The 17597-nt window shown below is 41.7% G+C and overlaps 1 protein-coding gene across 1 annotated transcript in view; it reads left to right on the forward strand.

Moving 5' to 3' along the window:
* DHRSX (dehydrogenase/reductase X-linked) overlaps positions 1-17597 on the forward strand; it is a 916006-nt gene that overhangs the window by 283198 nt on the left and 615211 nt on the right. Inside the window, exon 3 of the mRNA XM_085622243.1 lies at positions 8490-8558. Within this exon, the coding sequence (XP_085478369.1) occupies positions 8490-8558 (69 nt within the window). The remainder of the gene's footprint in view (positions 1-8489; positions 8559-17597) is intronic.

A 17597-nucleotide genomic window follows, 5' to 3' on the forward strand; every position in this document is an offset into this window, starting at 1 on the left:
TTTTTCAAAAAAAATAAAAAATAAATAAGGTTCATGATGTGTGCCAAGCAGGTAAAATGTATGGAGTATATATAAAGATTTAAAAAACAACAATGCCCCCATGGGCCTGTCGCGTGCTTCATGTGATGTGGGCACAAAAAAAACATTTGTTTTAAAAATGCCTTCCTGGGCCTGCCGTGTGCACTGTGTGCGGTAGGTCCAAAACAACCATTTAAAAACAAATTATGCACCCCCTTGGGCCACAGTGTGCCCCGTGTGAGCTGGACCTAAAACAAAATTAAACCTTTAAAACAAATGTATGACCCCCGGCTCACTGCGGCACCTGTGTGCGGAAGGACCAAAACCTGCTGCACATGGGGCACGCGGCAGGCCCAAAACATTCAAAACAATAATGCCACCCTGGGCCAAACGTGTGCCCAGTGTGCGTCAATCTCAAATGAAAACATATGGCAAACTGGCCCGCAACACACACGGGGCATGCTGCAGTTCCAAAATATTTAAAAAATCAATGCCACCCTGGGCCCGCCGTGTGCCCTAACTGCAGTGGACCAAAACCAAAAAAATATGCCACCTGGCCCGTCACACATGGGGCATGTGGCGAGCATGAAACATAAAATAAAATCAATGCCACCCTGGGCCCGCTGCGTGCCCCTTGTGAGGGTGGCCCAAAACATAAAATAAAATTAAATGCAGCCCTAGGCCCCACCGCACACAAGGCACGTGGCAGGCCGAAAACATTTTAAAAAGTGAATTCCACCCTCGGCCAGTCGCCTGCCCGTGTGCGATGCCCCCCCTCCAAAAAAAGCCTCTGGGAGCAGAGGAGGAATTAGGATAACCTAACTGGTGTCCCTCCACTCCCCCAGTCTGTAGCAACAAGTACAAGGTGATGTTGAGGTCAGGTGCAGCAGGCTCTCCCTGGCAACAAAGGAATGAATAGCAGGGCAGGTGAGGAGTAAATAAACACCACCTCACCAGCCTGCTGTGAGACCCTGCTACAATTGGCCCAGTGTCCGTGAGCCACTGTACCAATATATGGGAGGGTCTCATTCCTTCAGATTTTACAGGCACCTATGTAAAAAAGTGCTGGCTTTTTACAAAAGTGCTGATTTCAACATTTTATTGCAAATCTTGAAATACTGGAAGGTCTGTTTATAACACACAGGAGCCTATTTGCAAAGGCAAATTTACACATGTTGATTACTACAAGGAAATTTACTTTTACACATCTGGGTAGCTCAACTACTTCTAGGTACTCACTATTTCAGAGTGTTGAGTTACTCAAATTTGCAGACTCCCATGTCTCCATCTGCTGTAACCAGGTGGTGGAGCCAAGTTTATAAATATGTAGTTACTACTTACATTTTTCACACCTGAGTGAAAAGCTCAAGTGTCTACATATTTATATCAGCATAAAGCATCCCTTGTACATTGATAACACACAAAAGTGCACATGCAGACATCTATCTCTCACATAAAGGCGCACATGCACATCTGCCATATTAAAAATCAAAGTTGTTTATATACCTCTTCCATTCATAGATATTTTGTTTGTATGGATTAGCATGAGACATAAATGCATTCGTTTCAAACTCTGCAGCATAGAGAATTGCTATATTTTGAGCAAAACAGACGCCCTTGGGCACACCCTTGATTTTGCACTTAGTGTTCATTTTTTAACATGAAGTCATTTTTGGTTAATTCTATATTAGTCAGTTCCATAATGAACACACTTAGGATATTATTGTCCCTGCTATTGGATGTGGGTGCCTGCTGTACAATGAGTCGGCCTTCATCTTGGGGAATGTTTGTGTAGAGGGATTATTCTACATCTAAAACCACTAAATTGTGTTACTCATTATTAAATGCAGTACCCTCCATGCTACAATGAAATTAATACTGTATGTTAGATATGATGCAATCTTCTGAACTTATAATTTAATGAATTAATCAACGTAGTTTCATAATGGCTTCAAAACTGAGTCACAACCAACATTTGTACGTCTGCCTGGTGGTTCAAAAAGATTCTTATGTATCTTCAGAAGGGTATATATCACTAGTGTCCCAGGGTGAGGTCTAATGAGTAATGCACATTCCTTTTCACTAATAAACTCTTCCTCTAGCAAACAGTCCTATCTCTGTGATATTTCTAATCTCATCTTTGTAGCTCATGTACTGGACTCCTGAGTACTTTTTTATAGTGCATGAAATTCTCCAGGTGTCTGAGAATCTCACGTTCCTACTTATCAGTTTCCTGGATCACAACAGCCCCACCCTTGTTTGCAGGTTTTCTTGGGATGTTGGTGTTGTGCTGTAATGCAATTAATGCTGTCCTCTCAACCTTGAAAATGTTGTATGGGATATATGTCTTCTATTTTTCCTTCTCATTGAGTTGTTTGAGAACGACATTCTGTAATGCTAATATTTCTGAAGCATTTTCCTAGCCATTTCCTAAGCGGAGGTAGGGAATTAAGAAATTAATCCCATATAGGATCAATTAGGGGAATGTCTAGCAATGTCTACAATTTGAAATAACATTTGGCTTTTATTTCTATGTGAGAGCACATTAACTCTAATATGTAGTGTGCTCTGTTTTCCATATTAGCCCCCTGACTAGTGAGCCTACAAGGCACACTTTAGGGATGATTTATGAATATATATCAAAATCTCATGGTAATGACATTTGTCCTTGCCATGTTCGACCTCACTGCATTTAAACTGCAGCTCAGTGAAAGCACAGCAGGGCTCCTACATGCTTTTATTTGTGTCATCTATGAATGTGGTGTAAATGCACAATGCATTCCACATATGGCATTTAACTATCCATGCCATAGGTGCACTTTAGTTAAATAGGCCAAAAGGGAGTCTGAATGTAAAGTATATTTTACAGGAGATGGACAGGCCTTAAAGCCAGAAGAAGTAGGGTCTATAAATAAGTTAACAATCTGGGGTGACCATGCAGAAAAGTTGGATTTGCTACACCCAGAAATAGAGGAAACTAGTGGCAACTAGTGTGAATTAATTTAATTTCCTCGGGGGTGTTTTCAATAGCGCTTGCTCTTGGCAGCCGCAGATAAGAAACTCAAGCTTGAAGCTTAGTAGAGCGGCTGGTGCCTTAATTAATTTGCTTCAGGCCACCTGAAGAGGCACAGTATTTACCTTTCGGAATCTTTATAATGCCCAGCGTATTCCTGCTACTCTTTACTGCGCAGGGATTTACGGGCACTGCGACATCAATTCCTTGCAGTTAAAAGAAAATCAAATTTGTGGGCAGATCCTGCACTTACCCTCCTTGCGTCCTCATTTTATTATACATTTATAGCTCAGACTTAGGTACATCACAGATAAAGCCAAGCGGGTTCCCCTTTTACTCTGGGTCACTGTATGGACAACCACTGAGACTAAACTGAGCAGAGACATTATTCTGGAATGTCTGAAATTAGATAAGAGCTCTATTATCCCCTGGCTGGCTTATATACAAAAGGTCTGCAAATCCCTGAATGTATCAGACTTGTTCGAGGCACCTCGCACTTTAAGATAAGAAGATGGTGAAGTTGCGTATTTTAGAATTTAGTCACTGTCAGAGAATGGACAATGAATTAAGCGCGAGAAAACCTTCCTAGTTCTTGCACTCGAGGTCCCTGTGTTGTACTTAGCAACATCATTTTACACGCTGGAAGAGATCATTACTTTTCCGCTTTAGGGCTGGCTCTGTGATCTGTCTTTTGAACCTTTCTGGCTCGCATGTACATCTAGGGACCCCAGCGGTGGCCTGCCCATGTGAAGGACACTCAGATCAGTTGGTGAGGCTTTTTATGTTCTTCTGTGCTTTTTACAAGCCCTATTTTATATCATACATCAAGCCGATTTTAAAAACTTGAGGCTCAGGAAATGTATGGATGCCTTATTTGACCTATGACCTTTTGACACCTGGGCATAGTGTGCCTCTTGGACAAGATTTTATGTAGCAGTTTATCTGCCAAGTGTTCACAACTTATTCATTCGATTTATGTTTACCCTTTTTTTTTTCTTTTAAAATTTTCATCACCTTGCACGCACTCTCTTTCACCCTTTTTAGACCCACACCCCACACACCCGCATGCACCATCCGGCAGTTCTTTAAAAGATCTCCGACAAAGAGAACCTTCGGGGGACCCGTGGGGAATTGCAGCGCCGGCCCCACGAGGAGCAACTGCCCGATGATGAAGCATGACACCTCCTGGGGTGTGTGAGGGCAACAGAGGACAAATAAATGGTTATTCCACCTCACTATTGGGTCACCTTTACCTAGGATGTCTTTTGTTTCTTTCTTCTTTTTCTACTTTTTCACCCTTTGTATTCTTTTTGCACGGGTGACTATTTGCACGGGTGACTATTTGCACCCTTAAGCATGGATGACTTTTTTGCATCCTGCTATAGGAACAGTGTCCCTTTGTGAAATTGGATGTTGCCTTATTTTATCTACAATTGTTAAGCTCCCTCGATGTTTGCCACGGTGTTCGTGCATTGTTAAAGGCAGTGGTAAGATCTATGAAAATTATGAATGAGTAAGTGAAGTTCCTCCATTGTTTGTCACTGACTAAACAGTTCAAACACTAGACTTCTATATTCCAAAGTGGAACGCTCACAACAGGAACATCCAAGGCATGAGCATTCCAAACAGCAGTAACATCAAGGATAGACCACTACACATGGTCAAGTGGACCCTGTTTTTGATCAGGATTTGACTATGATCTTTGGCAAAATGAAATGATTGAAATCCCATGTACATTTTATATGGATTTTATGCTGCTCCTATTTATGTATGTATCTTTTATGGCAATATGTGTGCCGAATAAAGGAACTTGAATTGAACTGTGGCAAACATTAGACAGTATAAATTAGCACTAGAGTTCTTGCAGAAATTGAATTCACCAAGGGTATGCAGGATAATTTTGGATCATGTGCACTGTCCGTTAGAAATAATTATGGCGTAGCCACATGCATGTAGATCTTTGTTTTGTTTTTGATTCTGTTTCTGTATATACTAGATAAAATGATTGTGGAAATGTGATTTAGTGTATAATGTATATATTTCTAACCTGTATTTTTTGTGTGCATTAATGGTTTGTTTTTAATCCGAATAAAACTGATTTTGAGTTTGGGTTTAATGGCAACACTCAACACAAATGAGAACAGAAGATAATTGCATGGCAGTGTTCTCTAAAGTTATTCATTACAAACATATGTTCAGAACTTCAGGACTCAACGAAGGATACTAAAATTAGCTTACCTTTTCCTAGGACAGGGGGTTAAACATCTAGGATGCTGACTCATTGGGAGGCACAAGCACAAACTAGAAGAATGTAGGCAAGGTGTCCTTCTTATCCCTCTTCTGGAGCGGTGGCACTAATTTATATGTTTTAGTGCTATAGGGCTTTTCAGGGACCTATCTCTAGGATGGAAAATCCTTATGTTTTAGGACTGGGAAGAGGATGAAAATACTTTGCGTATTGAATGTTAATTTTAAGTAATCTGAGCATTTCTTCTAACAGGTTGAAGTGTATCACTGTAATTTCATGATTGTTCTCACAGAGCACAGATTAGTTTTCAACCAGGATAAATTATGTGTTTGAGATGAAAAGACTCATATCTCTATTTAGTTTTAGGTGTATCTCCTTCTAGTTGACATTTACCATTTTAGAGTGATAAGACTCATCTTGCTGTTTTAGTGATCTCACGTGAGAAGAAAATATCCACGGGAAAGGTTAAACTGAGAATTGCAGTGCTCAACACTAATAATAGTGATTCCTCGTTGAAATTGCTCTCCTTTTTTATTCACAAGAACCTCAAACTATTGAGCGCTCATCTCTCGCTCAAAAATTAAAATCCCAAAATTGGAAATGGAGTCACAGTTCATAGATATCTGTTAACATGCTCTGTTGCATCTCAAGGATTTATCAACTCTTTCTATTTCCTCATAATATGTTTAATGTTTATGAAGCCTGTGTTACCGGACTCATATCCCTCTATAATAATTATTTTTCTGTAGAATTATTTTATGATAATTATAATCTTGTGTCATTCCGCATAATGAAATAGCAAAAGCAAGTGCACACAGTAGGCCAATGACAGTCTTGTTAACATCAAAGCACACTATAAGAGCACTGAATTATTCAATATTTTGAACATACACAGGAGCCACTTAAAAGTTGTCAAATGACAATGCTTTGCTTCCACTAGTCTAGTTGTTTCAATTTCACAACCTGAAATACAAGTCTTCTATTGAAAAGTAAAGTAAGTACTGTTTAATTTCTTTTTAAAATCTTTTTATTGAAAATGGTCCAAATACATGTCTACAGATGCAACACACTTAGCATATTCTGCTACATATTACCACTTTTCTTTAGTGTCGTCTCCGTTGATTGAGTCGACAAACGTGAACATAAATAGCATAATGCATAAGATAAACTCATACACCTTTTCCAGCTTAGTACAGTACAGCTTTTTCGGTATGAACTGAGCAGGTTAATTCAAGGGTTAGGAGCTCATACCTAGGGTGAATTGTGTCACACCCCTCAAGCAGGTGCCTCCCACACATCAATTATTGGGGCTTATCTATTAATGAGATAAGCTTGGGTGCATAAACTTAACTTTCCAAATCCAACATTTCTATTTCCTGAGAATAGTTTTCAAAGTCATGCAGAACGTCACCACATAAATTAGCTATTCTGCATTTGTATATGCGTTGAGCTTCCTCCTCTCTCAGTATCAGACCATCAGTACTGGTCCATTGCATCAACTCTCTTTCACCAAATGTGAGATGGGCCTCTCGCCACCTTCCATGTCATTGCTGTCGATCTTTTGGCTAACTCCAACACTGAATCCAGGAATCAATTAACAAGCCATTTATCTAAGGCATTGGAATAGTCCTAACAACAATGCTTTCAGCTTCCATAAGTCTATCCTACACAGTGTAACCTCAAGATGCTGTGTTACTTGTACTCAATATGTAATGATTAGGGGACAGTTTCATACCATATACACAATGGGTGCATATGATGGAATCTCCTGAAAATTTCTCATTAAGATTTTGGAGTGCTAGGTAGGTATGATGGAAATAATTAAGTTGTGCATATTTAAATATGGTGTTTCTAGGAACCTTCTTAGGGCCTAATTGCGAGTCTTACTACTGCCACATTACAACCCTAGTGGTCTTGGTGCCCTGGGACCGCCGACTCTGCCAGGGAACCACCCTTCCCTAGCGGTGAAGTGGTGGTCCAGAGGAATTATTGTGCTTGGCGGACCGTCGTGGTCCCGCCAAGCATATTACGAGCTTCCTCCCCCCCAGGGTTTTCATGGCGGTTCTTCCTCCATGAAAACCTTGGTGGAGAGGAAACAAAGGGGGACCTTCAGGGCCCCTTTGTTCCTCATGCCGTGTGGATTCAAAAAGGGGAGCACAACATGTGCCCCCTCTGCGTGCATGCACAGAAGTTCCAGCACAGCATGGACTTTTTCAGTCTATGCCGTGCTGAAACTGTTTTTGACATTCCCATTGTGGTACTTATTTTATGTGCTCTGCTGTGGAAACGCCAAAGGAATCGCCCTCCAATAACTAAAAAATGTATTATATTGTGGGTGGTTCTCACGCAGGTTTGGCGGTGAGGCGTTGGAGCGGTCCCACCGTCAAACTCATAATCGGCCCCTTAGTGTATGCCAGAATGCTCTCCCAATTTCTTCCCTCGAGATTGGATTCCCAATGCGTCTTAGTTTTGCTGAGACTTGTTTTCACCATTTTATTTAGTGTTTTATAGCGTCAGGTAACCAGGTCACACTCAGCTCCAATCGTAACTAGGGGCTGTAGAAGATCATTCTGTGAGGCTTTTTGTATACACGTGCTCTAGAAGTCCCAACATGCATGCATCAGAGCTCCATAGGTTAAAAAATGATCGGGTACATAACACTCTTTGATCATTATCTATCTCTAAGGGGATAATCTCCCGGCTGAGTAACAATCCCCCCACAGTAACAATTCCCACCTCAGTCCATTGTAAGATTTGCTTGGTGGTAAAGAAATTCTGCCCATGGGGAAGCCCAACTAAAGGCATTGTAGGAGAATACAATTGGCAACTTGACGTTTTTTTTTTTAATGCAGCGCCTTCAGCTTTTTCAGTACTTTTTTTTATTGATCATTGGTTTTCTATGGGACTCTGTTTCTTTACATACTCAAGGTATCTTCAGTAAAATTTACATCTGCTCATGGGAGCAGATGGTAGTTGGTGTTTCTGGATGAATGGAGACAGTGGCAAAGCTTGTCTACTAATATACATGGTTATCATTGAGAGTGAAGACAGGGTCTGACCATGCACTTACCCTACACTGAGTCACCCCATGTTTTCCCGCTTATAGACTCTCAGTGTGTAATTGCTACTAATATGTTGATCTGTTTATTATGTGCTCATGTAAATTTTATAATTTTTACTTGACAACCTGTACTTTGTTCATTTTGACAGCTGGAATCAATGACTGTGAATGCAGAGAAGCAGTAAGAACTATTAAGGAAGACACACAGAACGAAAAAGGTAAACGTATATATCATGATATATCTCATGAGACTCCTTTCCTTTAATATGTGCTGGAAAAGGTTTTGTTAATTCTGTTAGAAGGGTAAAAGAGATGCCTCTGTTTTGACCGAGTGCTACATTATAAAAACTAGAACATGTTAAAACATTTAATTTCAATACTTTCTTACACTGTTGTAAATAAGAATTCCAAAATACAACTTTTGTTAGCCTTCTCTTAGTGTCCTGTCCCATTCACCTCTCCTGATACCCACAAACTCTTACCTTACAATATAGTTGCAGGTCGAGAGATGTGTTGTATTGCTTTTTGTTTGATAAAATAAAAAAAATAAAACAAATTATATATAGTTGCAGGTCCTTACACCCAACCTAGATGATTAACACTTTAACAAATGTATTTTGCTAGTTCCCACCTCTGCTGCATTGGACCATTAGGGTAGCACTTGATCACTTGAGTGTAGAACACACTGTAAGGCAAATCAGCATTTACACCATGTGTGCATGATATCACAAAATGAAGGTAAATACAACATTCTAGGACATTACTGATATTTTATTCCTCTATGATGTGTAGCAAGTCGTCAAGCATTGTTCATAAAGAATAATCTTTTTCCTGACTGGAACCGTGTTTTTGATTGACTTGTGTAGGATATCTGACATCCATGTGAGCATGTACCATATTTTTCTGCTCAAAAATACCCCTCTCATGACAAACTGTGACAAAATCATGAGTGCTGCAAAAGGCTAGTACAACATCACAAACATGATATTCAGGACCAGTCAAAGAACAGAAGGCATTCTTGCCTATCTTTCCAAACACTGCTGGCACTTACCCAGATAGCAAATTCAAGAGGGCTTGATGTGTCCCCCATCCTACAAATACATTATATTTTTTTTATGAAGCTCTTGATATTAATTTATACAATGGTAATTAACAGACTAACAAAGAAATATTTTCTACTACCAAGATCTTAGAAATATTTTAGAGAGGCTATAAAAGTTTATAAACCACTCTTGTGAATACAAATCACAAAGAACATAAGGACCAATTAAGATGTAGGTCGAAAAGCTTCTGAACGCTAGTCAGAAGCTTTCCGTCCGTGGTTGGAGGCTTTCAACTGACACAGTAGGTTTGCGGTCTGACCACCGAATTACGATGTCGGTGGTCGAAGCGTGAACTGGTCGGTCATTCCAACATGGTTCCGACTGGCTCTTAGAGTCTTCCGGCCGGTCAGAACCACACCGTAATCCCCTATGGACAGCATTTCTGCCGTTGAGATTGTGATGTCGGTTTCCCACAGCTTTTCTGTGCTTGCCTTTTTGATACGGAAAGGCTGTCGGAAAGCAACTTTGGGGGCCCCGAGCAGGGCTCCTTGCCTCCCCGGCCTACGGTTGGTGGCTGAGGGGGTACCTAGGGTGGCCCCCTGTAAATCCATGCACTGTGTGGCAGGCACCATTGGGTACCTGCCACAGGGTGCAGGGTTTTACACACACATTTCTTCATGGGAGCCTGTATTACAGCCTGTTTGAGGTTATAACTCAGGCTCCCATACAGAACTTTGGGTATCTGACTGAACTGTGTTCGGTCGCATCCTAATCAGTGGATGGAAAGCGCCGACCGTAGGTTGGTCAGTCCTAAGACCGAGAAGGTGTCGGTCTGAGGCAACATCGACCGATATCATAATAAGCCCCAAAATGTTTAATATCTATATTAATAAATAGATCTAAATAATTGGAAATGGATGATAGGTTACATTTATATATCACTATTACTATTATTTACAGATAATCCAATCCTCATTCTTGATTCTTGGCACATTGCTAAAGGGATCATTATATTTATTACATAATTGGCAAATGAGGGGAATGACTAATCAACAGAAATGCTTCTGTTTTTGGGCATGATTCTCAATGGTAATAACGCGTACTACGTTATAGAATAGCATTGTCTTTTATTCAGACTAAATTCATAAATGGTGATTTAAGAGGCATCTGCAAAGGGAAGAGTTTGTATATTGAAACCTTTTATTCAAATTCAATTTTTATTTTTATTGAAAAAATCTTATCTGTTCATTTACCTTGCAGACTAGTTTTTTTTCAAATACTTCAAATTTTTTGTAGGTTAGTGCTTTTTTTCTGGCACATTCTCCACAATATCAGTCTGTAAGTTCTTCTTTGCACAATGGGGTGAAGCTGTGTTGAGGACTTCTTTTTTTTGTGCTCAATATACTGCAAACATACTGTATGCGAGTTCCCCATATAAAATGTGTTTGTTTCTGCCACTATGCCCATAGGCTTTAAAATTGTATGGTATGCTACCCACATAATAGTCTCTACTAGGTTCAACATCCTGATTAGGACTGTTAAAAACAAAACCATTTGTCTGTTGCTGGCAGCCCTTCTGTGTCTGTGCGTATCCCATTCCTGTTTTGCAGAATCAGGAATGGTAGGTGTATGCCCTAATAGATGTGATTTGTCCACAAAACAAATCCCCCATTATGGCAGCATTTCCATGTGAGTAAGTCTACTCCAGACAGAGACGAGCCATATGAAAATCTGACTTGGTCCTGCTCAAGCAAAAACAGCTAAGCCTGATAAGCCAGGATGTGTCCCCTCTTGATGAAATCACAAGCAAATAAAGATCAGGTTTGACTTAGTCAATCTCATCAGTGAGGGGCAGCTTCAGTCCCACGCCACAGTAGGCACGAATTTCCCCAAACCATCTAGATGATGCTGCCTCTTTTAACAAAAAAATAAAATGCTGCCAAATTCATTGTCAGTGATCAAATGAATTCAAGCATTGCACCTCTTACTTTTTTGTTTTCCTAAGTGTGAAGACATATGTAATAGGGGCATACCCAGATGTAGCAAGCCTACCCAGCTCTTCCAAATATTACTGTACAATGTAACTAGGCAGTTAAATTGTATCTCTGATAAGTGTGCTGTTCAGTGCCACTGACAGAGGAAACATTTCTCTTTGTGTTGCAGTTCACCTCTCTCCATTTAACCATATGCAAAAGGTCTTCATTATTACCTTCATTAGATTTTGCCTACTGTGCATCATCTTTACCACAAGCACAAAATGATGGACTGTGAACTGGGGGGCTGGAATTAGTAGGGTACAGTAACTTCAAGCACTGAAATAGCACTCTCTCCTCGTGATGCTAATTCCATTAACAGATGCATGCAGCGCATCTACCTTTGCTGTTTTTACTACAACCTACTGAACCCAAATCAGAACACAAACCTGTACCTCCGTCTTTGGGAAAGAACTACTTCCACTGCTACTGCCACAAGTACTTCCACTCCTCCATTTTCCTGGCGTAGAGTCCACAATTAGACCTCCTGGAATGAGGTATTTTGCTATATCAAGATTTGTGTGCTATCTTTAGTTTACATTCTGCTCTTTGTATGGACTTAATGGCTGGTAGTAGGAGGACCGAAGTCCAACAGACGATTTTCAAGTATGATTGGATAAAGGGGAATAGGTTTGGTCACCCTGGTGACCTTAATGTACTGGATTGACTGGCACATTGTGGAAATAAGTGCAAAGACAATACAACCCAGTATCCCTCCTTCATTAGTAATAACACTCCACAAGTGATGGATGGTAATCCGCTTAGTGAGCCCTTGATAGCTCCTTCACAGCAGACCTTGAAAGAGAAATCCTTAGGTAATGAAGGGATTAGCCATCAATTAAAGATTATCTCATAGAACATTGCAGGTTTACGTACAAAATTGTGCTATCTGATTTGTGGGATATGTTTGCGGTTTATGACATTATCTGTTTTCTGGGAACATGTGACATGCAGGGATACTTTATTGATGGGTTTTCTCTTTAGCATACAAATGCCACCCCCTCGCCTGGAGGGCGAGCAAAGGGAGGTTTGGCCATCTATATTGTCAATACTTTTTCTGGGAAGGTGATCAAATTGATCAAAAATGCCCTGTTTGTCCAACTACTCTTATGTGATATCCATGAATAGTGGGATCTTTTTCTTTTTTTTAATTACATGTTATTGCTTCATTAAGGAAAAAATATCAAGCATACATAAGGAAAGCGAATTTTCGTCTTATCAGAGAAGGTGAACCTCATGCTGTTTCGACGGCATATGTATCATACATAGTAATAAATCGCTTCCATGAACCATACTTTACAGCACATTAGCAGATTGTTAAGTAAAAGACAGCAGATATCGTATAATATCATCATACATAGAAAGAAAGAAAAAAGGGGAGGGGTTATGAAGGGGTGGAGAAATTAGACATACAAACTATCAAGTTTAGTTTGTTTAGACGAAGATGCAGTTATGCATTTAAGAGGGATAGAGTCCGGGTATATCTAATGCTGTGTGAGGAAGCCCCTTGTGTGAGAGCAGTGAAGGGTGTCGAGAGGTTAACACTGAGGGCATGCAGGGGAGGGTCAGGGGCAGGAAGGGTAGCACCGCATTCTGGAGTTGGAAGGGAGGGTGGTGCAGAGGAGTCTGGTTGCAGAGTGAGGCGGTAGGTGCGGTATATATGCCAAATGTCCTTAGGGCGGTAAATGGGCGGGTTGTAGTGTAGAGTGAATCTCAGTTTGCATGTCGCAGTAGGACATGTTATGGAGCCATGCCTCCTTTGTAGGGTGGAGCCGGCCCCCCCAGTGTACTACAATTTCCCTCTTGGCCAATAACAGGGTATAGCTGTGAATCTTCGATAGCAGATTGGGATCTCAGAAACGATGCCCACCGGGGCCCGCCTTGGGGACGGTGTGAGAATTATGGATATCATGATTGATAGTACCTGAAACACCGATGCCCAATAAGAGTATATCACAGGGCATGTCCAAGTCATGTGGGCAAAGTCCGCTCCCAGGGCATTTGGGGCACTGCGAGGATTTGGAAGAGTTATAATTGTCCAGTTCCGTTTAGGTGATATCAAATCTGTGGAAAAACTTAAAGAGTTGAAGTCTGTGCCGTTGGTTAGTCAATATAAGATTTATTTGTGTGCAGCTGCAGGCCCAGACCTTCCCCGTGAGCGAGTGTTCCACGTCTTCTTCCCAGCGGCGGCGGCCCACCCTATTGTGCACCCTTTTCAGAGTCATACATGAGCGGTAGAGCTTGGTGATCAGGTGTGAGCCGTCAGTGTATGTTATAAGAAGTGTACGGGGTGGAATTTCTGTTGGGGAAAGAGGGAAGGACGGTATTACTGCGCGTATGGCACTGTGCAGTCTGGTAATGATGATTCTGTCCATGTAGGATAATTCTGTGTCATGGGATAGGTCGGATAGTGTTCTAATATGTTCGTCCGGGAAAGGATCCCAGAATGTGTGAAGACGCAGTTTTTGTAAAATACGTAGCACTAATTTCTCAGATGTTAATGGAATCAATGGACTGTGGGATAATGGTAACAAAGATTCAGAACTCAAAAGCAGGCTACGTTTTCGCCAGGCCCAACACGTAGTGGAAATCGTTTGAACATCAGTGCAGTCAAACCGTATGCACTGTAGAAATATTGCATTGAGAGGAATAGGGTCTGCTAGGTCCTGTTTGGGCTTAGTATAGGGTATACAGGCATCGGGTGGAACCAGTTGTAAGCGAACTGGGCTTATGCGGCCAGATGGTATAAGTGGAAGTCTGGAACTGCGACCCTTCCCATTCGTAGGAGAATGTGAGTGGGTCCTATGCTATCCACAGCCTCTCGCCTGCCGATATCAGGCGGAGCAGATGGCTGCGAGAAGAACGCCTTCATCAGTGGGATAGGTATGTTTACAAAGAGGTATAAGAAGTGGGGAAGGACATTCATCTTGATGAGGGCTCTGTGGTCAACCATAGACCGCGGCAGAGGGATCCAATGGTCTGACCCAGCCTATCCATGGTGGGGCCGTAATTCAGACGTATAATCTGATCTTTGTTTCTATGAAGTGTGATTGCAAGATATCTGGTGGAATCAGCTGCCAACGTAGGGGGTGTCGCCATACGGAGGTTGTCGAATCCGTCAGGGAGAAAAGCTCGGATTTATCCCAATTTATACGCAGACCCAACATATCTCTGATGCGAACGATCTCTTCCACAAGAGGATTTAGATTTTCAGCAGGGTGTCTTATAAACAGCAGGATGTCATCCGCGTACATGGATATTAATAGAGGGCCAGTATGGAACCGTTGACTGTGATGCATGTGGTTCTCCTGTAGGTGCCTGATCAGGGGATCCATGGCTATAATAGAGAGGAGCGGTGATAATGGGCAGCCATGCTCCTTGACACGGGGAAAGGGTCCAAAAGGGAGCTGTCCACCCGAAACCTAGCTGTGGGAGAGGAATATAGGAGTGAGATTAGCACAATAAAGTTGTTGGCTATGCCTAGTTTGCGAAATGTTGCATTGAGGAAGGGCGAAGATTGGGATTTGTTAATCGTGAACATCTATACCAACTGTTTTGATGGGTGAGTTTTCATGTTGTTGTTGATTTAGACATGGCCTGACATTCAATATTTAGGGATCACCTCCATTTGATACGTCTTTTTTGGGCAAGTGATATTAATGCCCATTATTACCCCATTTCTTTAAAATCAGTATAGGGGATATGGGATCCCAAGAATGAATCTTTGATGCATTTTTGGCATGACAGCTATGGCTCTGCTTTAATAACTTGTTGGTTAAGTTGGATCTTAGGATGATTAATGAGCTGGGGCTTATGGGGGCTAGCTCCAATGTTCCAATGTTTCCTCAGGCATACAGGTTCCTCCACTATTGATTATATTTTAATTATAGAGGAACTAACTAGTAGGGTGACTGAATTTGACTGTACATTCACTGTGTATAGCGACCATGCGCCTCTAATGTGTAGTTTGGGGTTAAGAGGTTATTTTAAGGTTCCCTCATCTCTGTGATATTTGCCACAGTTGGCAAACAAGAATGGGTATACTATCAAATAGGGCAAGGTAGATCCCAATAGTTTTCTTGCCTCCACGGTGACACACACTAGGTATGAGGTGGCCATCTGCCTGGACCCGCTGGCTGCCCCAGCCCAAATTAAAAGTGTGTTCTTGGGTATTTTAGCCAATATTAACCAGTCACTGAGGTGGGCCCACCGCTCTATCAAGGCTGATACCAAGGGCTGGTTTGAAGCGAGCTGTACCATAGAACGGAGTAAACCCTATAAGGCTCTGTGCGCCAAGCCTAGAAAACTGGAACACTTTAGGTCAGCACATGTGCTCTATAAAGAGGCTTGTGAGACTAGGAAGACCCAGATAAAGTAGGATGCCTATGAGGAGCTCCAAAAGGCAAGTGACTTAAAAGATAGTGTATCCTTTTGGAAAGTTATTAACACCCTTATTTTAAGAAATCCTCTGACCCAAACATCAAAGTCCACATATAAGAAGAGAAGTGGGTAAATTATTCCTCTAGTATATACAATGTGAAGAACAAGGAACAGGTCAGACCTGATGATACCTAGGGTCTTCCTAGGGGTAACTTTATTTATTTAATATTCCAATTAGAGGAAGTATACAGGGCCTTGAAAGAAAGTAGTAGGGGGAAAACCCAGGGCCCTGACGGGGTCCCACTTGATGTATTTTGTGAACCCCTAGACCTGTGGACTCTGCTAATTACGAATGTCTTTAATGCCATTGCTAAAGTAGGCCCATCACCCTGTGGTAAATTTAAATTACCTAGACTTAATTTATGCGGTAAAATTCAATAAGAATAACTCAGTAAAAATAAGAGGCAGAATCCGTGGTATTTGAGGTTATAAAAGGGAATTTATTCCTTACAAAGGAATTATGGTTCGAACCAGGCAATCGAGTTCCGTCACCACGAAGGTTCAGGAAGGGATCAGCAATACATTATTGACAGGTTTTCATATTTATAGTAAATGCATTACAGTAAAGACATATGCAGAAGGCGTTACAGCTGAGAAGAGAGATAAGAATACACATACGTAATGAAAAAGGCGTTGCAATAGGCGTGCATAAAGGCGTATACTAGAAACGTCATTATGATGATGACACAAGTGGGTGGATCCATAAGAGAATCCTGCAAAGTCAGCAGAAATACATGGCAGAGATGCGCGCACAGCCGCATGACGTGTGATTGACGTGTAACTAGAGGGTGAAGGGAACTTGACATTTTAGCCCTACATGAGGAGACAGAAGTCTGGGATGTCAGGACAACCTAATCCCAAATCGTATCTAATATCTTGTGTTTAAGGAACTATATTATCTGGAAGGAAAGGTCTTTCGGACAGAGCCTATTCTATACTGACTGCTAATTTGAATTTGAAGGGATTTGTATAGCGCTCGTACACCTGGCGGTTTCTTGGCGCTCACTGACAATTGCTACTTGGTAGATCGGAGAGAGGGTAAGGTGAGCGTTTAAGATGGGAAGGCTTGGGTGAAGAGGAAGGTCTTCAAGTCTCTACGGAAGAGGGGGTACTGGGTGCAGGTTCTGAGGTGCAATGGAAGAGAGTTCCAGAAGACTGGACCCGTGGTAGAAAATTTAGAGCCACCCCACTTCTTCCGTTTAAAACGGGGAACCAGGAGAAGGTGGTGAGAGGCGGATCGAAGGTCTCGTGAAGGCGTGTAGGATTGAATGGTTGAGTTGATGAAGGAGGGGGCAGATCCTGTCCGGGCTTTAAAGATGGTGCAACCAAGCTTGAATAAAATTCGTTGTCGGACAGGGAGCCAGTGCAGGGTAGAGAGGAGAGGGGTTACATGATGTGACTTAGAGAGGTTAAAGACCAGCCGAGCAGCCTGGTTTTGGACAAGCTGAAGGCGTCTCAAGAGGTAGTTGGGCATGCCATGGTAAAGGATATTAACATAATCTAGGCGAGATGTTACCATGGCTAACAGAATTAGTTTGAGCGCTTCTGGGGCGAAAAATCGAGAGACTCTGCGGATGGTCCTAAGTGAAAGGAAGGCTGAGGAAACCACAGCAGACACTTGAGAGTGTAAGGAGAGTTGATTATTAATTTTAAATCCAAGGGTTTTGACAGAGGGTACAGGGGTGGGAGGGGGGCCAAGTGAAGGGGGCCAAAAAGAAGATGTCCAGGGACTGGAGCAACC

This window comes from Triturus cristatus, chromosome 8 (assembly GCF_964204655.1).
Source record: "Triturus cristatus chromosome 8, aTriCri1.1, whole genome shotgun sequence".
Lineage (NCBI taxonomy): Eukaryota > Metazoa > Chordata > Amphibia > Caudata > Salamandridae > Triturus > Triturus cristatus.